The 17,941-nt window shown below is 33.4% G+C and overlaps 3 protein-coding genes across 3 annotated transcripts in view; 1 reads left to right on the top strand and 2 right to left on the bottom strand.

The window, feature by feature from the left end:
• Positions 1-461, bottom strand: part of Rme-8 (receptor mediated endocytosis 8) — a 33,352-nt gene extending 32,891 nt beyond the window's left edge. The window contains exon 1 of the mRNA XM_089704912.1: positions 326-461. The gene's annotated coding sequence lies outside the window, so the exon portion shown is untranslated. The remainder of the gene's footprint in view (positions 1-325) is intronic.
• Positions 462-1,254: 793 nt separating this feature from the next.
• On the top strand, positions 1,255-7,722 carry SerRS (Seryl-tRNA synthetase). Its single transcript, XM_089704669.1, has 8 exons — positions 1,255-1,688; positions 1,976-2,192; positions 4,008-4,168; positions 4,653-4,834; positions 5,250-5,340; positions 5,930-6,186; positions 6,620-6,746; positions 7,489-7,722. Exons 1-8 carry the CDS (start codon positions 1,368-1,370, stop codon positions 7,606-7,608), a joined length of 1,476 nt encoding a protein of 491 aa, XP_089560795.1. The 5' UTR covers positions 1,255-1,367; the 3' UTR covers positions 7,609-7,722.
• Positions 7,723-9,666: 1,944 nt separating this feature from the next.
• Positions 9,667-11,795, bottom strand: TSG101 (tumor susceptibility gene 101). The gene has a single exon (XM_089704613.1). The coding sequence runs from the start codon at positions 11,676-11,678 to the stop codon at positions 10,467-10,469; it is 1,212 nt and encodes a 403-aa protein (XP_089560739.1). The 5' UTR covers positions 11,679-11,795; the 3' UTR covers positions 9,667-10,466.
• Positions 11,796-17,941: the final 6,146 nt, after the last annotated feature.

Here is a 17,941-nt window from a genome sequence, read left to right as displayed (position 1 = left end):
TTAGTGAGGAAACGTAATAAACAATTGTACCAATAACAGGGACGAATACAAATTATTGAATCAATTAATGCAGGTAAGTTTTTCTCTCTTTTATTACCTATTTAATTGGAAAGTAATTAAAAATTATTTTCTACTTTTAATAAAGTAAAATAGAATGTTAAAATTTAATTAAATTTATATTGTTCCACAACAAAAGATCCTCTTTCCCAATATTTTGTCAGATTGTATCCTCCCCTTTGTAAATATATTCCACATACTGTTGAAGATGTGTAAACAAAAGCTTATTGCACTAAATACCACATAAATTAGACACAGAAAAACTCACAGTTGTTGCTAAATAATCAAATTTAACTGCTTTCACTAAGAATCAGTTTCTATTATGAACCACATAATATACAAAACAATCAAGAAATACGATAAATTTCACCGAGACGAAACACCGACAAAATTGACAAGTGACAACATGACAACAAAAATGACAGACGGTCGTGCATTTTCATTTTTCGTACGGTCCGTCGACAAAAGCAAGACAAAAGTGGCAAAGGTTTTAACAATAACGCACGCTATAAGTAACCAACAAGGTAACCAATCATATATATTTTACTCTATAAATCTGTGATGATATTTAGAATCAATAAGATGAAAAAATACATGTTAAAATTCCATTTTTTATTACCAGGCAATATGAATGGAAACTGAAAATAATTTAATTATCCTGGGCCACTCACTTCCGTGAAACCATTCGAGTACAATTAATAAGGCCGTCTGTCCATCTGCAAGAAAACTTCCGCAAGAAATGTCCGACAATCTGCCTGACAGTACCTACCTAGCTTGCAAGTCTGATTCCGCGTTTCCACCTGCAAGTGGACTTGCAAGTTGCTATCAGACAGACTGTCGGACATTTCTCGTGGACCGTGGAAGTTTTCTTGCAGATGGAAACGCGGCCTTACAAACATTTGCCATTCGTCCAAATGTTGAATTACATTATTGTGTTTTTATTAGTATTAAACTACTTTTTGTGATGTATGGGGACAAATCTCATGGAGAAACAATTCTAAATGTCGTCATAGAGCTGTAAGTTTGCATATTCGTGCGTATGCAAGTGGATACAAACAGTTGCAAACTTGCAAACACCTTGCAAAAGTGATCTAAACATAAACAACGTTTCGTTTCACCCTCTTTAAATCCACTTTTCAACTCCTGCCAAAAACTGCCATGTCGCTGCCACCTGTCAGTTGTCAACACTGTCACTTTCACCTTGACGATTTGAGATCGTGTCGCATGTGGATGCGGCACTTTCGTCATCTTTTTTCATATTATTGAATTAAATTCTATAATTTAACCGGCCTTTAATCACTTAAATCAAAATGGTTTTGGACCTAGATCTTTTCAGAGCAGATAAAGACGGAGATCCAGATAAAATCCGTGAGAACCAACGGAAACGTTTTAAGGATGTGGCACTGGTGGATACTGTGGTAGAACAAGATACACTTTGGAGAAAATTGAGGCATGATGCGGATAATTTCAATAAACTTAAAAATGTCTGCAGCAAAGAAATTGGTCTTAAAATGAAAAATAAAGAGCCGGTTGGTTCTGAGGATGACCCAGTGCCTTCTGAAGTGGCTGATAACCTGATAAATCTCACAAGTGAACATTTGAAACCACTCACTGTAAATCAAATAAAAAAGGTATCGTATTATTTATTTAAAACACTTCATAGTACCCCATTTAACATTAATTTTCTTATAATATTTTTCATGGTGCAATATTACAAGTCTAGCATATGGCCACTTTAAAACATTTTTTTTAACAACTGTAACTGAAACACCATACTTGGATGGAACAAACACTCATAGTAGATATTAAAATTGTTTAATGTTTAAATTTATTACTTACAACTATTCCAATCATATTGTAATAAATAATAAACCAAAATTAGTGCATTTTTAACATTTGTCATTTTATTTAATTGAAGGTGCGAGTACTCATCGATGAAGCAATAACAAAGAATGAACAGAGTCTAGTTACCGCAGAAAAGACTCGCTCATCAGCTCTACGTGAAGTTGGAAACCATCTCCATGAATCAGTGCCAGTGGATGATAATGAAGACAATAATGCTGTGGAAAGAACCTTTGGTGATTGTACTATGAAAAAGAAGTACTCCCATGTAGATCTTATATGTATGATTGATGGTGAGTTCTCATCAATATATATTTTTTAACCCTTTATTGTTTAACTAGCTTACCGCCCGCGGCTTCGCCCGCTTTGACTTAAACCTAGTAAATTATATACTAAAACCTTCCTCTTCAATCACTCTATCTATTAAAAAAAACCGCATCAAAATCAATTGCGTAGTTTGAAAGATTTAAGCATACAAAGGGACATAGGGACAGAGAAAGTGACTTTGTTTTATACTATGTAGTGATTTCATTGCAATTATTTGAACATTTCGAAAATAAATATAATTCATAGAGTTTGATACTTAGACAGTATTCTTGAGTATAATATCATCCTATTATATGACACAGTATGAAAGCAGTTGTGTAAATATTTAAATTTGTAAAATTTACATGTTCTTCTATATTCTGCCGTCGAAAGAAAAAGGGGCACAACTAACATTTTTTGAAAAATTGAGTTATATACATATTTGGAATCAGGAAAAAAGGCGCATCTGCTCAATTTTTTGTAGAATTTTATCTCCAAAGAATTCGGAGATAAAAAGGCACAAATGACACAAATATTTTCGTTTTATGAAATTAAAAGGTGTTAAAAGGCACATTTACTACAATTTTTTCTTAATTACTAAGAAAAGGCACATATATATGTAGATGTGACTTTACTTCATACAGATTTTTACTAAAAACTACTTCAAAAGGCACATCTACAACATAACACAAAGAAAAGGCTCAAATGCCAGATGTGTGGCCAGATGTGCCCTGTCTACTTAATAAAAGATCCTTGCATGTTTCAATTAATTAACGTAAAAGGCACAAATAACGAGTTGTGCCTTTTCTTTTAACTATTTGCGATTAGGGGTGAGGAAAGGAGGGCAGGGTTCGGTCGAAACGCGCCAGTTGTGCCCACAGTCAATTATATGCCTTTTCTTTGTAGTAAGTGGTTTTAACGCGGTTCTACGCTATGAAGCAGAATATGGTAAAAACTTTAAACCCAATTATCTCAGTTCCACCAAAATGCTAGATGTGCCCCTTTTTCTTTCGACGGCAGTATTATGCTGCTCATATTTTGAAGCAAATATGATTCAAGCGTATTTCAAATATGATTGTAATTTGTAACAGATACATTGATCTCATTGTGTTGAGAATGGTGATTCATAAAATACATAAAAAGTTACAAGAAGAATTGTAATTTAATTATGTAATAATGTAACATTTAACTAAAATCTGTAATCTTATATATAAAAATGAATCGCAAAATGTGTTGGTAAGCGCATAACTCGAGAACGGCTGAACCGATTTCGATAATTCTTTTTTTATTATATTCCTTGAAGTACGAGGATGGTTTTTATGTAGAGAAAACGTAAATATGTACCACGGGCGAAGCCGGGGCGGTCCGCTAGTAAATAATAATAGTAATCTTATAAATATATTTCTAGTAGTTGTCAACTTAGTTCAAAACTGCTAGAAATATATTTTTTAAGTTGGTTATTACTAAATCTTTTTTAAATTAAAAAGATACAATCTGAAATATTGAAAATGTATTTTTTTGCGGTCCTTATTTCTATTATTATTAACTAGCTGAACTACGCGGTTTCACCCGCATTGGTCCGCTCCTGTTGGTCTTAGGGTGAGGATATATAACCTATAACCTTCCTCGATAAATGGGCTATCTAAAACCGAAACAATTTTTCAAATCGGACCAGTAGATCAGGAACTACTGGTCCGATTTGAAAAATGAACGCGCTAATCTCAGGAGATTAGCGCGTTCAAACAAACAAACTCTTCAGCTTTATAATATTAGTACATATAGATTAATGATAATAATTTCAGGCATGGATGGAGAGAGAGGAGCAGCAGTTGCTGGAGGAAGGGGTTATTACCTCAAGGGCCCTGCAGTATTCCTAGAACAGGCTCTAGTACAACTGTCTCTAAGGATACTGCTAAAATGTGGATATACTCCATTGTACACACCTTTCTTTATGAGGAAAGAGGTAAGCACATTACAGTATTCATTAATTTTATTGGGAAAGCATAATATTTTTGATAATTAGTTTAGTTGTTCTTGATTGTTATTCGCTCATTCAAACGAACTAAGCTTTTTATTTTTATATATTATTAGATTAACATTTTTTTCATAGTTCATAACATTAACTTTATGTGTGTAATAAACAATCTGTGAATTTTTACATCTCTGCAATCTACCAGGTGTAATTGTTAATTGTGCACAGGCAATTAATCCATAACTATTGCAGATATCAAAAAACTTGAAATTGATATTGTAAGTTCTTAAACTAATGAGTAAAATGGCAATAATAAGATTATTAAACCATAATTTCTTATTAATATATTTGTAATTTATAAGACATGGAAATATTACACTTTAGAATAGTGTATTAAAACATTACTATTATAGGAATTTCTATGAACCATGACAGACATAGGGAATGTAAAATTAAATAAATGGTGTATTGTCAGGTGATGCAAGAAGTAGCTCAACTGGCTCAATTCGATGAGGAATTGTACAAGGTCATTGGAAAAGGTTCAGAGAACAAAGGGGACAATGCTGTAGATGAGAAATATCTCATTGCCACTTCTGAACAACCCATTGCCGCATATCATAGAGACGAGTGGCTTCCAGAGTCAGCTTTACCCATAAGGTATGTATTGTATTAATCTATACTAATATTATAAAGCTGAAGAGTTTGTTTGTTTGAACGCGCTAATCTCAGGAACTGGTCCAATTTGAAAAATTATTTCGATGTTAGATAGCCCATTTATCAAGGAAGGCTATAGGCTATATATCATCAAGCTAAGACCAACAGGAGCTGAGCACTGCGGGTAAAACCGCAGGGCGCATCTAGTTATAACATAACATATTTCCACTGCTTCTTGAATTGTTTTAGTATTTTTTTTTTTGTTAATGTTGGCATGTTTGACTTTATCAAAACTAAAATTTAAACATAACCATTCATTCATGAAAACTCATTTTACTTAATGAATGCGCTTCTATCGAAAAATTGATGAAAATCATAAAAAAAAAATTACTTATAAGATTTTATTTAATTTGCACAGGTATGCTGGTCTTTCAACGTGCTTCAGACAGGAAGCTGGTTCGCACGGTCGCGATACGCGCGGTATCTTCAGGGTACATCAATTTGAGAAGGTAAAACAAATGAAATTTTTAAATATTTAAAAATTACTGATCTTAAAAATTACTAAAATGTAAAAAATAGGCATTAGGCAGAACCTAGAAATAAGGATATAAATTATTTTCTATTAACTATTTATGGTATTCAATCACTACCATAGGTTTTATAATCATTAAATTTAAGCAAATAAAGATTTATTATCTATATGTACTTCTTATATATAAAATTCTCGTGTCACAATGTTAGTCTGCATACTCCTCCGAAACGGGTGGACCGATTCTCATGAAATTTTCTGTGCATATCGGGTAAGTCTGAGAATCGGCCAACATCTATTTTTCATATGTACCACGGGCGAAGCCGGGGCGGACCGCTAGTAATATTATAAAGCCGAAGAGTTTGTTTGTTTGTACGCGGTAATCTCAGGAACTACTGGTCCAATGTGAAAAATTATTTCGGTGTTAGATAGCCCATGTATCGAGGAAGGTTATAGGCTATATTTCATCACGCCAAGACCAACAAAAGCGGAGCAATGCGGGTGAAACCGCGGGACACAGCTTGTCTGCAATATATACTAAAGTAACACATCACATTGATAACTTATAGGTGGAACAATTCGTCCTAACTTCACCCCACGACAACAAATCCTGGGAAATGATGGAAGAGATGATAACCAATGCGGAGAACTTCTACAAAACCCTGGGTATACCGTACAGAGTTGTGAACATAGTGTCTGGAGCCCTCAATCATGCAGCGGCTAAGAAGCTCGATCTCGAGGCTTGGTTCCCGGGCTCCGCTGCGTTCAGGGAATTGGTTTCCTGCAGTAACTGTTTGGAATATCAAGCTAGGAGGCTGCTTGTTCGGTAAGCGTATTATTGTAATTTGTAAAATAATTTTGTGTTAATAATAAAAATGGCTAAACTATCTACTAACTTGCTTAGTAGCTTGATTATCATATTTATGATTAATTAAAAGTATCTAACCTTAAGAAATTAGGCAGAATTCACCTGTAAAGCAAAAGACGCGGGTTCGAATCCAGCGACGTACTCAATGTTTTTCTTTTCATTAAAAATATATCTTATACTAGAGGACCGCCCCGGCTTCGCCCGTGGTACATATTTCGCAATAAAAGGTAGCCTATGTCTTTTCTCGGGTATCAAAATATCTCCATACCAAATTTCATGAAAATTGGTCCAGTAGTTTAGGCGTGATTGAGTAACAGACAGACAGACAGAGTTACTTTCGCATTTATAATATTAGTATGGATTTATTGATTAAAATATATATTTATTACAGATACGGACAAACAAAGAAAATGAACGCAGCCACAGAGTATGTGCACATGCTGAACGCAACCATGTGCGCAACGACGCGTGTCATCTGCGCACTGCTTGAAGTGCACCAGACTGAGGAGGGCATTTTGGTAAGACATGACACATTTGTTGGTATAGTCAATAAAAACCCAGGTGCACGTTTTATAAGAAAAACTTTATTACGATGAAAAATATATGCGTTAACACGAGTAATGTCCGCAGAGTAGAGAAGGTCAAAACAAAATATTGCCATTACATAAAAAGTGACAACAGATTATTGAAGGCGCAAATTTATTATAACAACATTAATCATAATTAATTGTTATATCATTTATATAAGGAGACCCGCATGAAACGAAGTTACTAAAATAACTGCCTTGCTTTCTATGTGATATAGACACTCGCGCGCATCGAACACGGCACGGCTTACAACTATAGAAAAAAGTGTCGTTACAACTTTTGGTCTTAATTCCGTCTGGTCTTCTTTCGCTAATAAGGAACTTCGTTCCAAAAAGTATAATTGAAAAAATAGCACATAAATATAAAAAATAGCAAATAATACGATGTAAGTTGTGGCTATAAAGAAAAGCCATGACGCGTTCGGAACATTGTTTTACCATAACACGACGAACAGACTTTTATTACTTGAAATAATTGTTAATTCATTAATAAAACCGCCAAATAGAATGTCAGCCACAAAACAAAGTCACTTCGTGTAGTGTGCGTTTTTATTACAACTTTTACTGTAAACGATAATTAGTGTGCTGTTTTTACGCTCACTTGATAACACTTTCAGAATACCACAGATTATTTTGAATATTACCTATAACTAAAAATACAATATTTTTATAGGTACCGGAAGCAATAAAACCTTGGATGCCGGAGCAGTATCAAGACTTGATACCGTTTGTCAAACCAGCCCCGATAGATCTAGAAGCCGCTGCCGCAGCCAAAAAGGGAAAGAAGAAATAAATACTTGCAGCAAACATACTCATTCCTCAAAAGCATTTTATTTATTTTCGCAAAGCTTGAATGGTTTTTATATTTTGAGACAGACATAAATAAATTTATCATGTGCCTGAGTTACCAGTTGGTTTTATTTCTCGTCTTACCAATTTCTTACATAATATGCACATTCTAACTATTTTCCTAATATTATAGCCAAAGATTTTTTTAAAGTAACAGATATGCTATACGCTCACAAAACAAGCAGAAAATTTGTGCTGGTCGCGAGCGACTGCACATATACGCAATTCTTATTAACCACATTCATAAACTGAAATTTGGTTGAAAATAGATAACATAATTATTGAAACAGTAAGAACGAAAGAGATAGTTAGTAACTCTCTGCTACGAGTAAGCCAAATGTCACTTATTGACCAATCACAGCACTGCATTCAAATCACGACATTGCGTCCTTTTCACACTTGTCAAAACAACTATTTACTTTCTCTTTCGCCTTTGTAAATGTAAATGAATTTTAAGTAAAAAATATTAAAATGATATATGCATTATGTATTTGTTTACTTATTTGTGATATGCAGCCCTGAGTTTTTTTAACTTTTTTGTCATAGGCACGATGGTATTTTGATGGTATCGCTTTTCGCCGCCTGATGTAGAGATCCTAATTAGGCTCTTTACGAGTCTTCACATCCCGAGACCGGGTAACGTATATTCTATTACTTTAAAAAAATCATTGAATATAGCAAAATGAGTAGTATTCTTCAAAAGGTCGCTCATTCATGACTGAGTGGGGATAAAAAATCCGGTCTGTTTCTTAACTCTCTTGTTATTTATCTAATTTTTAGGTTTGTTAATGCAAGAAATGCAATGATGAATCTTTAGTTCAAATGAAACGAGGAAAGGGTTATAATAAAACTCGTTTAGTCCTTTTTACTTCAATTTTTATTAAGACAAAACTTTGCCTATTGGCTTCCAATATGCACACTTAAAATCTAGATTTCATATTTTACATCTTTGTCAGGATTTCTCAGACAATTTTAACATTATTTCTATTATTTTATTATTGTTATAAATATTTGGACACAGTATTTTCTAACAGGAATGGCTACAAGTGTTCTAATTGTTATTAAAGTGGTGTTGTGTTCCAAATTTTGTGTCAATTAGAACATATTGAGTGCAGCTCTTTCATTGCAAAAATATGTAACTATGTTATAAACAACAAAGAGTCACAAACTAACAAAGGCTTTATCAAATGGAATGATTTCATTCAATAACTAGGTAAAAAATTCGTTATTATTGGATGAGATCATTTTGCTAAATGAATAGTTCTCATTCTTCAAGTTCATTCATAGAAATATACTTTTGAGGGTAGTACACACAAGTTAATAAGATCATGGGCATTAATTTTGAGTAATAAGCCAGGGAGTTGATGCCATTTCTAAAATTATAACAATTGTAGTAAATGTAACCAATGTTGTGTTGCTTTGTCATCATCTCCCTATAGTAGGGGAGCCCAAGAGGGGATTTTGGGATTTACTCGAGCGCGTCAGATTACTATAAGGGACGATACCTTAGCTATTCATTAGTACCTCTAGTCAATATGAGCAGTTATGGTTGGTGGGTGCGCTCAGGGGCCCCGCTGGAAAATTTGAATAATCCATAATTCCCAAGGTTGAGCTCGAATCGTCAGATTAGCGAAATGGGGACTTCTTATATTGTAATTAACCCCCCCATATATTAATCTGACGCTCGAATAATATTACTTTAATTTTTTACCCTTTCTTCATAGCGATTAAATCGCCACTTAAATCGTCAGATTAACGTATACTTTTTTTCAGTGACGTCCTGGAGCATGCAAAATATCAATATCTAACGCGCTTGAGTATTTCCAAGCCAATTTTTTTCTTTTTTAAATTAAAAAAAATAAAAAAACCCTTCCCCACCGCTAAAAGTGAAAACATTGTAGGACCTTTTTTTCTCGCTATGGTCTAATCTACCAATTCTAATAGGTTCCCGTGACGCTCGAGTAAATCCACATTTAGCATCCTGGGCTCCCCTACTACTAGCTTCAGTGAGGCACCATGACGGCAGTTGTTTATACTGTTACATAAATAGATTCTAATGAAGATGTAACTATAATCTTATTAGGTACATATTATATGATTTAGCGCCAAGCCTATAACACTATGATGATATCAAGCCTTTGCTTAAAAGGAATTTCACATGTCACATTTTAATAATTTTCTTTTTTTATTAGCAAAGTTACACCATTCTTATAGACTTATTAATATTAACACTAGAAAATGTGTGATTACATATGATATATAAAATAAAATTATAGATAACAAAAGCTCTGCAGTCCACAACAACTTCCAGCCTTTAGTGTACATTTGAGTCTTATTGTCTATCTATTACAAAATCTCATATCCACAATTTAGTAATGAGTAACTTTTACTTTAAATCTAATTTTAAAGTAGCATTATCATAAATTGTATGCTAAATAATGTAGAAACTATACAACCCCTTGATATGGTAGGGTATTATATAAAAGCTAATTAAATGTAATGGATACAAAATTTAATGAAATATAGATTTTCTACATTGATGTGAATAATTATAATATAGGATTCATATACATATAAATTAACTATATGTAGCTGACATTTTAAGTCAGTTAAAGAAAAAAAACATAACTGCACATGCATAATTCAAAGGCAAACTGCCATTCAATATATAACATAACTGATCAAAATATAAAACTATAATTTATACAGATAACATAAAATACAAGCTCAGCTTATCATGAGAATTCTATGTAATATATAGATAACAGTATATCTGTCAAACAACTATGCATTTGTTTACCATTAGCAAGCTAATTGGGCCTTTTGCCTGCATTTATGCATCAATGCTCTCAAAGTGAATTGCCGGCGGGCCAATGTTCGTACTTGCTTTAAAAATGTGTCCAAGTCAATAACTTCTTTACGTAAAGCTTCACCCATATAATATATGGCATCTTCCAGAGTTGCCTCCTCAGCAAATGCATTCAATAGCTGTGCATACAAAGGAGCTGTTGTAACAACTGCTTCGTCCACATCTACACCTTCTTGCTCTCCTAATCTATCCACAGCAGACAGTAACTCTTTCTCCTTTTCTTGTAGAACAGCAACATTCTTGTCCAAATCTGCCCTCTCCCTCTGCAATCTACCTAGTATGTCTTCCAGCCTTGTTTTACCTTCGCGCAACTCTTGTTGAGTTCTACGCAATGTTTCCAGTTCAGCTTGGGACTGTTGAGATTGCTCCTTTAGCCTCCTTCTAAGTTTATCTTCAACAGCTGATAGCAAGGAAGCTTTTATATGTTCTTCCGTAATTGTTCCACCGGCAACATCTGGACTTGGCCCTTGGCCATAGCTTGTAGAAGGAGGATATGGTGTAGGATTAAATGTTGGGTAGGGAGTTCCATTCACATTTGTGGGCTGACCCGGGTATGGGGTACCATAGCCAGGGTAGGGCAAGTTGGATGAAGCTGTTGGTTGAGGGGCAAAAGTAGGGTATGGTGGCTGTGAATGGGGTTGTACTTGAGGATGTGGATATAATTGCGGCAAAAATGTACCAGGAGGGTATGGTGGACGCACTTCATTACGTGGCTTAGAATAAACTGGTGGTAATTCACCAAAGGCAGCAATCATACACTGCACAAGATTCTGCAATGATGAGCCATTCGGATTCCACTCGTGCAAATACGGCAAATAAACCTTACCGTTGCTATCTACGTATTTTGATACTTTTATCGACATATCTGGTGTAGGCTTTACGAAGCACAATGGAGCATTTTGAGGATGAGTGTCCATGAGCCAAATGCACACTGGTATGTTGTAATATGAGCCTTTGTAATTCACAGGAATAGTACCTTCGAGATTTAATAAATCTTTTCGTGCTCCGTTATTAAACACAAAAGCTTCTAATCTAAAAGTCAAGCTCCGATACAATTGTAACAAACTACTGACCTCTTTGGAGGTATAGTCCCGGTATTTATATTTTGACAAACATTGTTTTAACACATTTTCATCGTTGGCCATCTTATTTTAATGAAAAGATATTCAACACGTACCCAACAAAGTAAGAAATTCAACAATTAATAATAATCTAAAATCTCAATTTGTCATCACTCACTGATGAAATTAAGTTTGACATTAGGCAAACATAGTGACATATTGTCATTGTCAGACACAGTAGCTAAAAAATATGGTTTGCGCCACCAAGACGTTGTAGGTATATATATTACATTAAGTATTACATACTTACTCTGTGACCAAGTAACTAAAATAAAGTAAACGAACAGACGAAGCTACTAATGATCCCATAATTTTTTAAGGCGAAAACGCTGAAAAGAAATAGTATATACAGAGGGCTTCCCAGAAATGGTGCTATATCACATTATTGCATAAATAACTCCACTTTTTCTCGCATATTATGTGACATCACATCCACGTTTTTCGTCATATTTCCTGTTTTTCCTTCCCTGTAATGTATTCCCTAATAACCGAATTACTATATTATAAACATTGAGTTACTATGTACTACGTACTAGAGAGGCCATCGCTACTACACTATTTGTAAAACTAGTTAGAGTCAATCGTCTCAAACTATTTTTTTTTTGCTACATGGATTGGTTTTAATTAATGAGATAAACAATATTTGTTTGTTACATTTATTGCTTTTAAGTAATAAGGCCCTGCGCAGACGACAGACTATCCGTGACGCACTTTTTAGTCTGTGAAAATAGAACCTATGCAATTATATGCAGTAACGCACACGACGCGCAAAAAGTCCGGCGCACAAAAAATCGTGTAATTCGGGCAGACCGCACCGCGCCGCGGCGCGCCGCTCCGCACAAAATGTGTGTGAAAAGAATTGAACGTTTGCTTCAACGCGCGCTAACGCAGACGGCGCACACTAAACACTTTAGTCGGCAATCTGCATTTGCTAGGGGTGGACGCAACGCACGCGATCTATTATCATGGCGCCAGAGATCTATTATCTGGACCAATGCACCTCCTCATTGTTGTTTCTGAATGAGTCAAAGCAGGTCTCAAAATAAATAGCAACTCATCAAATGTAGTAACAGACATTTTATAAAATTTAAAAAAAATTGCCGGATGTTGTTTCAGAATTGAATGTTTAGTACATTGAGATAATATTAATAGGAGACGACACCGCCTACATCACTTATGTTCCACTCAACATACGTCATGTGACGTATGTTGAGCGGTATTTTTTAATGGTTTTAAAGTGAAACGCATCAAACATGCCTTCGTGTGTGTTACGATATTGCACAAATAATACGGAAAAGTGCAAAGGAATAACTTTCATCGTTAAGTACCTAACTAAATAATAATTTTTAAAACTTAGTTAGAGCAAAAAAATGGCGCACAGATTTTGTTCGTGGTGTCTCCTCCATACGCAGTAATATTATCTCAATGGTTTAGTATGGAACTTTTTATTTAATTTAATTGTACTTTTATGTGTAATTGTTGTTGTAATTGTTTATTAATGTATTTTGTGGGTAATTTTGTAATTGTCTATTAATGTATTTTATAACTAAACTTGACTGTATTAATTTGTAAATTTTTGCACGCCATTTAAAATGGCAGTATATGCGATAAAAAAATTTTTGTGTAAGAGCGTTTTCACATTATCCGATCCGATATCGGATATCGGAAGCCGATAGCCGATATCCGATATCGGAGGGAAGTAAAATGTATGAAATATGTACCTGTCTTTCACATTGTCCGGTCCGATATCGGATATCGGAGCCGACACCGATATTCCCAGTGGCTATCGGACGATAATGTTCAGTGTTGCCAACTCAATTTTCGAAAAGGCAGTATACCAACAGCAAAAAAGCACTAGTTTGTGTGTTTTCAGTCTTATAGGGCGCTCAATCTTTAAAAAAATTCTTTGCTTTTAACCTAAAACCCTTTCTTTTAAAAGAAACCTTTTTTTATTAAGAAAACACACATTAATTAAGTATTTATAGGCATTTAAAATACGATTTATACGGCAGGTATTTTTATTTGCTGTATTAAAATATACGGCAATTGGCTGAACTGAAGTAAACAAAAATATATTGCGTTCTTAAATTCAAATATCTATCTTCGAAAACATTAGTGTCTATCATCTTTATTTTATCTCATTCTGCCTCGCTCCTCCTCCTACTCGGATGTTGGTTGTGCTGTTTATTGTATTGTTGTCATTGAGTGCTTTGTTTTTAACCGACTTCAAAAAAAGGAGGAGATTTCACACCGATTTTATTTTTATTTTGAATTTACAACAAATAATACAAAGTTTGAAAACTCTTAATTCTAAAATAATTGCTTATGACAATAAAATAATTTATGTATCTTTACTTACAGGAAATTACAACAATCATATTACAAATATATTTGAACGAGTGACAATATTATTTTAGGATATTATAGGTCTACCAGAATCTGATGGCATATTTATATTTAAAATATACGAGATTTTCATGTGGCAACTTTATTTGACAACTATCAAATTGGTTGTCAAATTATTTGTGTTGATGATTAATTTTTAGGATTTTGTCTTCAAAATCTTCGAAATGTCGATAAAACCGCTGCGATCACAAGCAAGAGGTGTTGTTTACAATGTGTATAGAAAAATATTCGATGAAGAAGGGTCAAACACATCACAATTTTCAATTTTAAAGCGCGTGAAAGATTTTATTGCTAAGTTGGACTTACCCGTTTTGATACTTTAATTTAAAAATGTTATAAATAGGTAACTATAATATTGTTTGTTGATTAAAATATAATTTTATGAAAACTTATTACAGGAGTTTCCAATTCGGCTATTTGTCAAGTCCAAGGTGTACAAGTCAATTTTATAATGTGTTAATACTTACGAAAATAAACATGATTTTATTTTATTATTGTTTTATTTTATAAAAATTTTTAAACAATCGTTAAATATAGTAAATAAGTTTTGATCTGCATTATCATTACATTCATATTTTCACATGCCATAATTATATATATTCAAATATAGGTATGAATGAATGAATGAATGAATGAAAAATACTTTATTGTACACAAGATATGATACATTTTATAAACTTAACAATAAATTAATCAATGTACAGTAGGCGGCCTTATCGCTGGCAGCGATCTCTACCAGGCAACCCAAAAAAGTCGAGGAAAATAGTTAAATTAATCATGGTGGTGCATAATAAATAAAAGTGCATGAATCAGAATAATATTTATATACTATAACTACATAGTAAATACATACATATATACCTGTATTATAAATATTATATACTTACACAGATAATATAATGTATATAATATATATATAAGGACACATACATACATATATATACAGGGTGTCCCACTTTCGGTATACTAAGCGCAAAGGGACTTGTAGTTTTGCATACGCTGAGTACGTACAAAATAATTATAAAATTCCAGACGCATTTTTTTTTTAAATAGAGGAATTCTTAAAATTCCATGTGTACACCCCCAACAAGCAAACCGCCCAACTTTGCCACCCGCATGTGAGCTATCGTTTAAGATTATGTTTTCATAGACAAAATACTCACATTAGCGAAGCGGTATATGCCGGCTGCGCGAAGCTAGAGACGAATACATGGATTTTAAGGAAAAATTTAGCAAAAAATTTTTCGCGCAATTTTGTTATTTAAGTATTTTTTATGTGATCAGTGTATGCAAAACTACAAGTCCCTTCGCGCTTAGTACACCGAAAGCGGGACACCCTGTATATACATACATATACATACATAAATATACATACATATAAGCATATACAATAAACAAGAGGGTTAACAATTAGCCTGCGACAGTTTACTACATATAATAGTTTTTAACTTTATTATGTATAGGTATGTGTAAATACATAATATTATTATGTACATATTACCTTTAGAAAAGTAATATATTATACATGTAATAAGTGTGTACCTACATAATAATACGTGGATATCTCATTATTAAATACAGTATTATCCACTTGTGTAATGTGACTAATGATATTAAGGACAAAATAAAAAATATGCAGTATCAAGATCGTTCTGTCCATTTTCCCTAGGGTTGCACACTCTAAATTTTGATTTCCCTAATTGCCATCAGATTCTGGTTTACCTATACAGTGTATTAAGAAAAAGAAAAGAAAATGTGAACAAAGATTGTATCACTTAATAAATTTATCATAGGTACTACATTAACTTTTATAAATGTATGGCGTGAAAAAATGACTAAATGACTAGGTACATGCTAGGTACGTCTTGCTAAAAATACATTTAATAGATTTTGAAAGGTATTTACTAATATGTATTACTAAAACTATTAACTAATACTAACTAGGTTGTAGTAGGTATTGATATAAATTTATTTAATTTATAATGTGTTAACATAAGTATATTAAGTTATACAAATGACCGATATCAAAACTATTTAGTAAATAGCACATCTAAATAATATGCAGTAATTTGTGATATCAAATCTTTTTTTACATTTTACATTTCTTTTTTGAAGTTGTTTTTCTTTATCGTAGTTACAGTGCGACACAAAAGAGATGAAAATAAATGAGGGCGCCACCGTCGCTCATATAGCAACACTGATACTGCGACGCAAGCGATCTTGATACTATGGAATAAAAATCCAAAAATCTATATAATATAATCTAAAATAAATACCGCGATTTAAACCGTTATAATTGTTTCATTGTAGCAATAGTGTAATTTAAGACAAAAATACATTAGTATTTTAATTGACCTACCTAGGTCAAATTTTACTTGAATGTATTTGGAATTAGTTATTTTATAAAAATCGGTCAAGTGTTTAGACTGCAGAGGCGCACATAGAATCAAACATACAAACAAACAAGCATACATGCAGCTCAAACACATTACCCTCTTTCTGGGTCCGTCGGGTAGAAAAAAACAAGGCGATTTGAAAACCACATATTTTTATTTTTTTTGTAGATAAATTTTGTACATTAATATAATTCATCAAAATCTAAATATTCTACTCCTTCAAAGGACTGATCATCACTCTGTTTCGAAGTACTGGCAAGAGGGTACGGGGCATCTTCAGTATCTGTAAATATGATACAGTAAATATGATTTTTTTCTTATGGTTTGATTGATTAATAGATAGATAGCTGTATGAAAACAGTTATCACTATACTATGTAGTAAAATCTAAACTAGGTACTTTATTTGAGGCTGGTTGGATTGGATATAACTTCTTGACTCAAATTGTGCTGGTCGCACTATAAAAACTAGTTTTTGTTTACATACAAATAACCTCAAATTAAATTGCGAAAACGTAATAATCGCCATACATACATACATTAAACACTCGTCACTAATGGAATATTCTATTTTACGTAGTACTGATCAAAAATAAATGGAATCTCACCGGTATATTCTGCTGTACGTTTGTAAACGTTTTCCAAATCAGTCAATAAATTTCCAGCTTGAAATTCGGACAAACACCTAATAAAAACTTTATACACCACATCACGGACACCGCTACGTTTAACCTTTTTCGTAATGTCTCCTTTTTTATTTAAATTTCTTGTTCTAAATAACAATTTTATCTCAATAATTCTCCACTTCACGAAAAAAACAACAAATTTTTATTCAACTTGACAGCTACATTGCCAATTCAGGGTTGCCAGGTAATGAAAAACGAATTAGTTCCAAAATAATTAATTTCATCTCTTTTATGTCGTACTATATTTTTAATGTACATGTACAACTATGATATAACATTTGATTTTTTTTAATTATACCTTTTTTTATCAACTGGCAATTTAGTTTAGTTTTCTCTAAAAATTTCTGGCAACACTCATGATGATATCGGAACGATTTTATCGGACAATGTGAAAGGGCAAATTGTATCCGATATCGGATATCGGCTATCGGCGTCCGATATCCGATATCGGATCGGATAATGTGAAAACGCTCTGACACCCTTATGAACCATATACGAGCAAATAAATATATTTGAATTTGAATTTGAACTGTCCCTTCAGTAATCTTTCCGAAAGTATAGGATGTACCCAAAATTCTCTATTTCTTCTTCTTTTTCTGAACTTCATGTACAAAATAATACTTCGCGATCTCTGCACGATTTCCATAGCGTCTACATCCCTACAGATCTGCCGACAAAATGATGGAACATGTGCGTCGTGTGCGTTGAGTCTGTGAAAAATCCGCGACCGACTTTTTGCGCGCCATGCAGACTTTTTGTGCGCCGCAGACTCGATCGTACAAAAAGTGTGCCGTCTGCGCA

This window comes from Colias philodice, chromosome 16 (genome assembly GCF_061535455.1).
Source record: "Colias philodice isolate Cphi_HAF_F1 chromosome 16, ilColPhil1 Martin Lab GWU primary, whole genome shotgun sequence".
In the NCBI taxonomy this organism is placed as follows: Eukaryota; Metazoa; Arthropoda; class Insecta; order Lepidoptera; family Pieridae; genus Colias; species Colias philodice.
The sequence above is the reverse complement of the archived record's forward strand: the minus strand, read 5'-3'. Positions and strand labels throughout refer to the sequence as shown.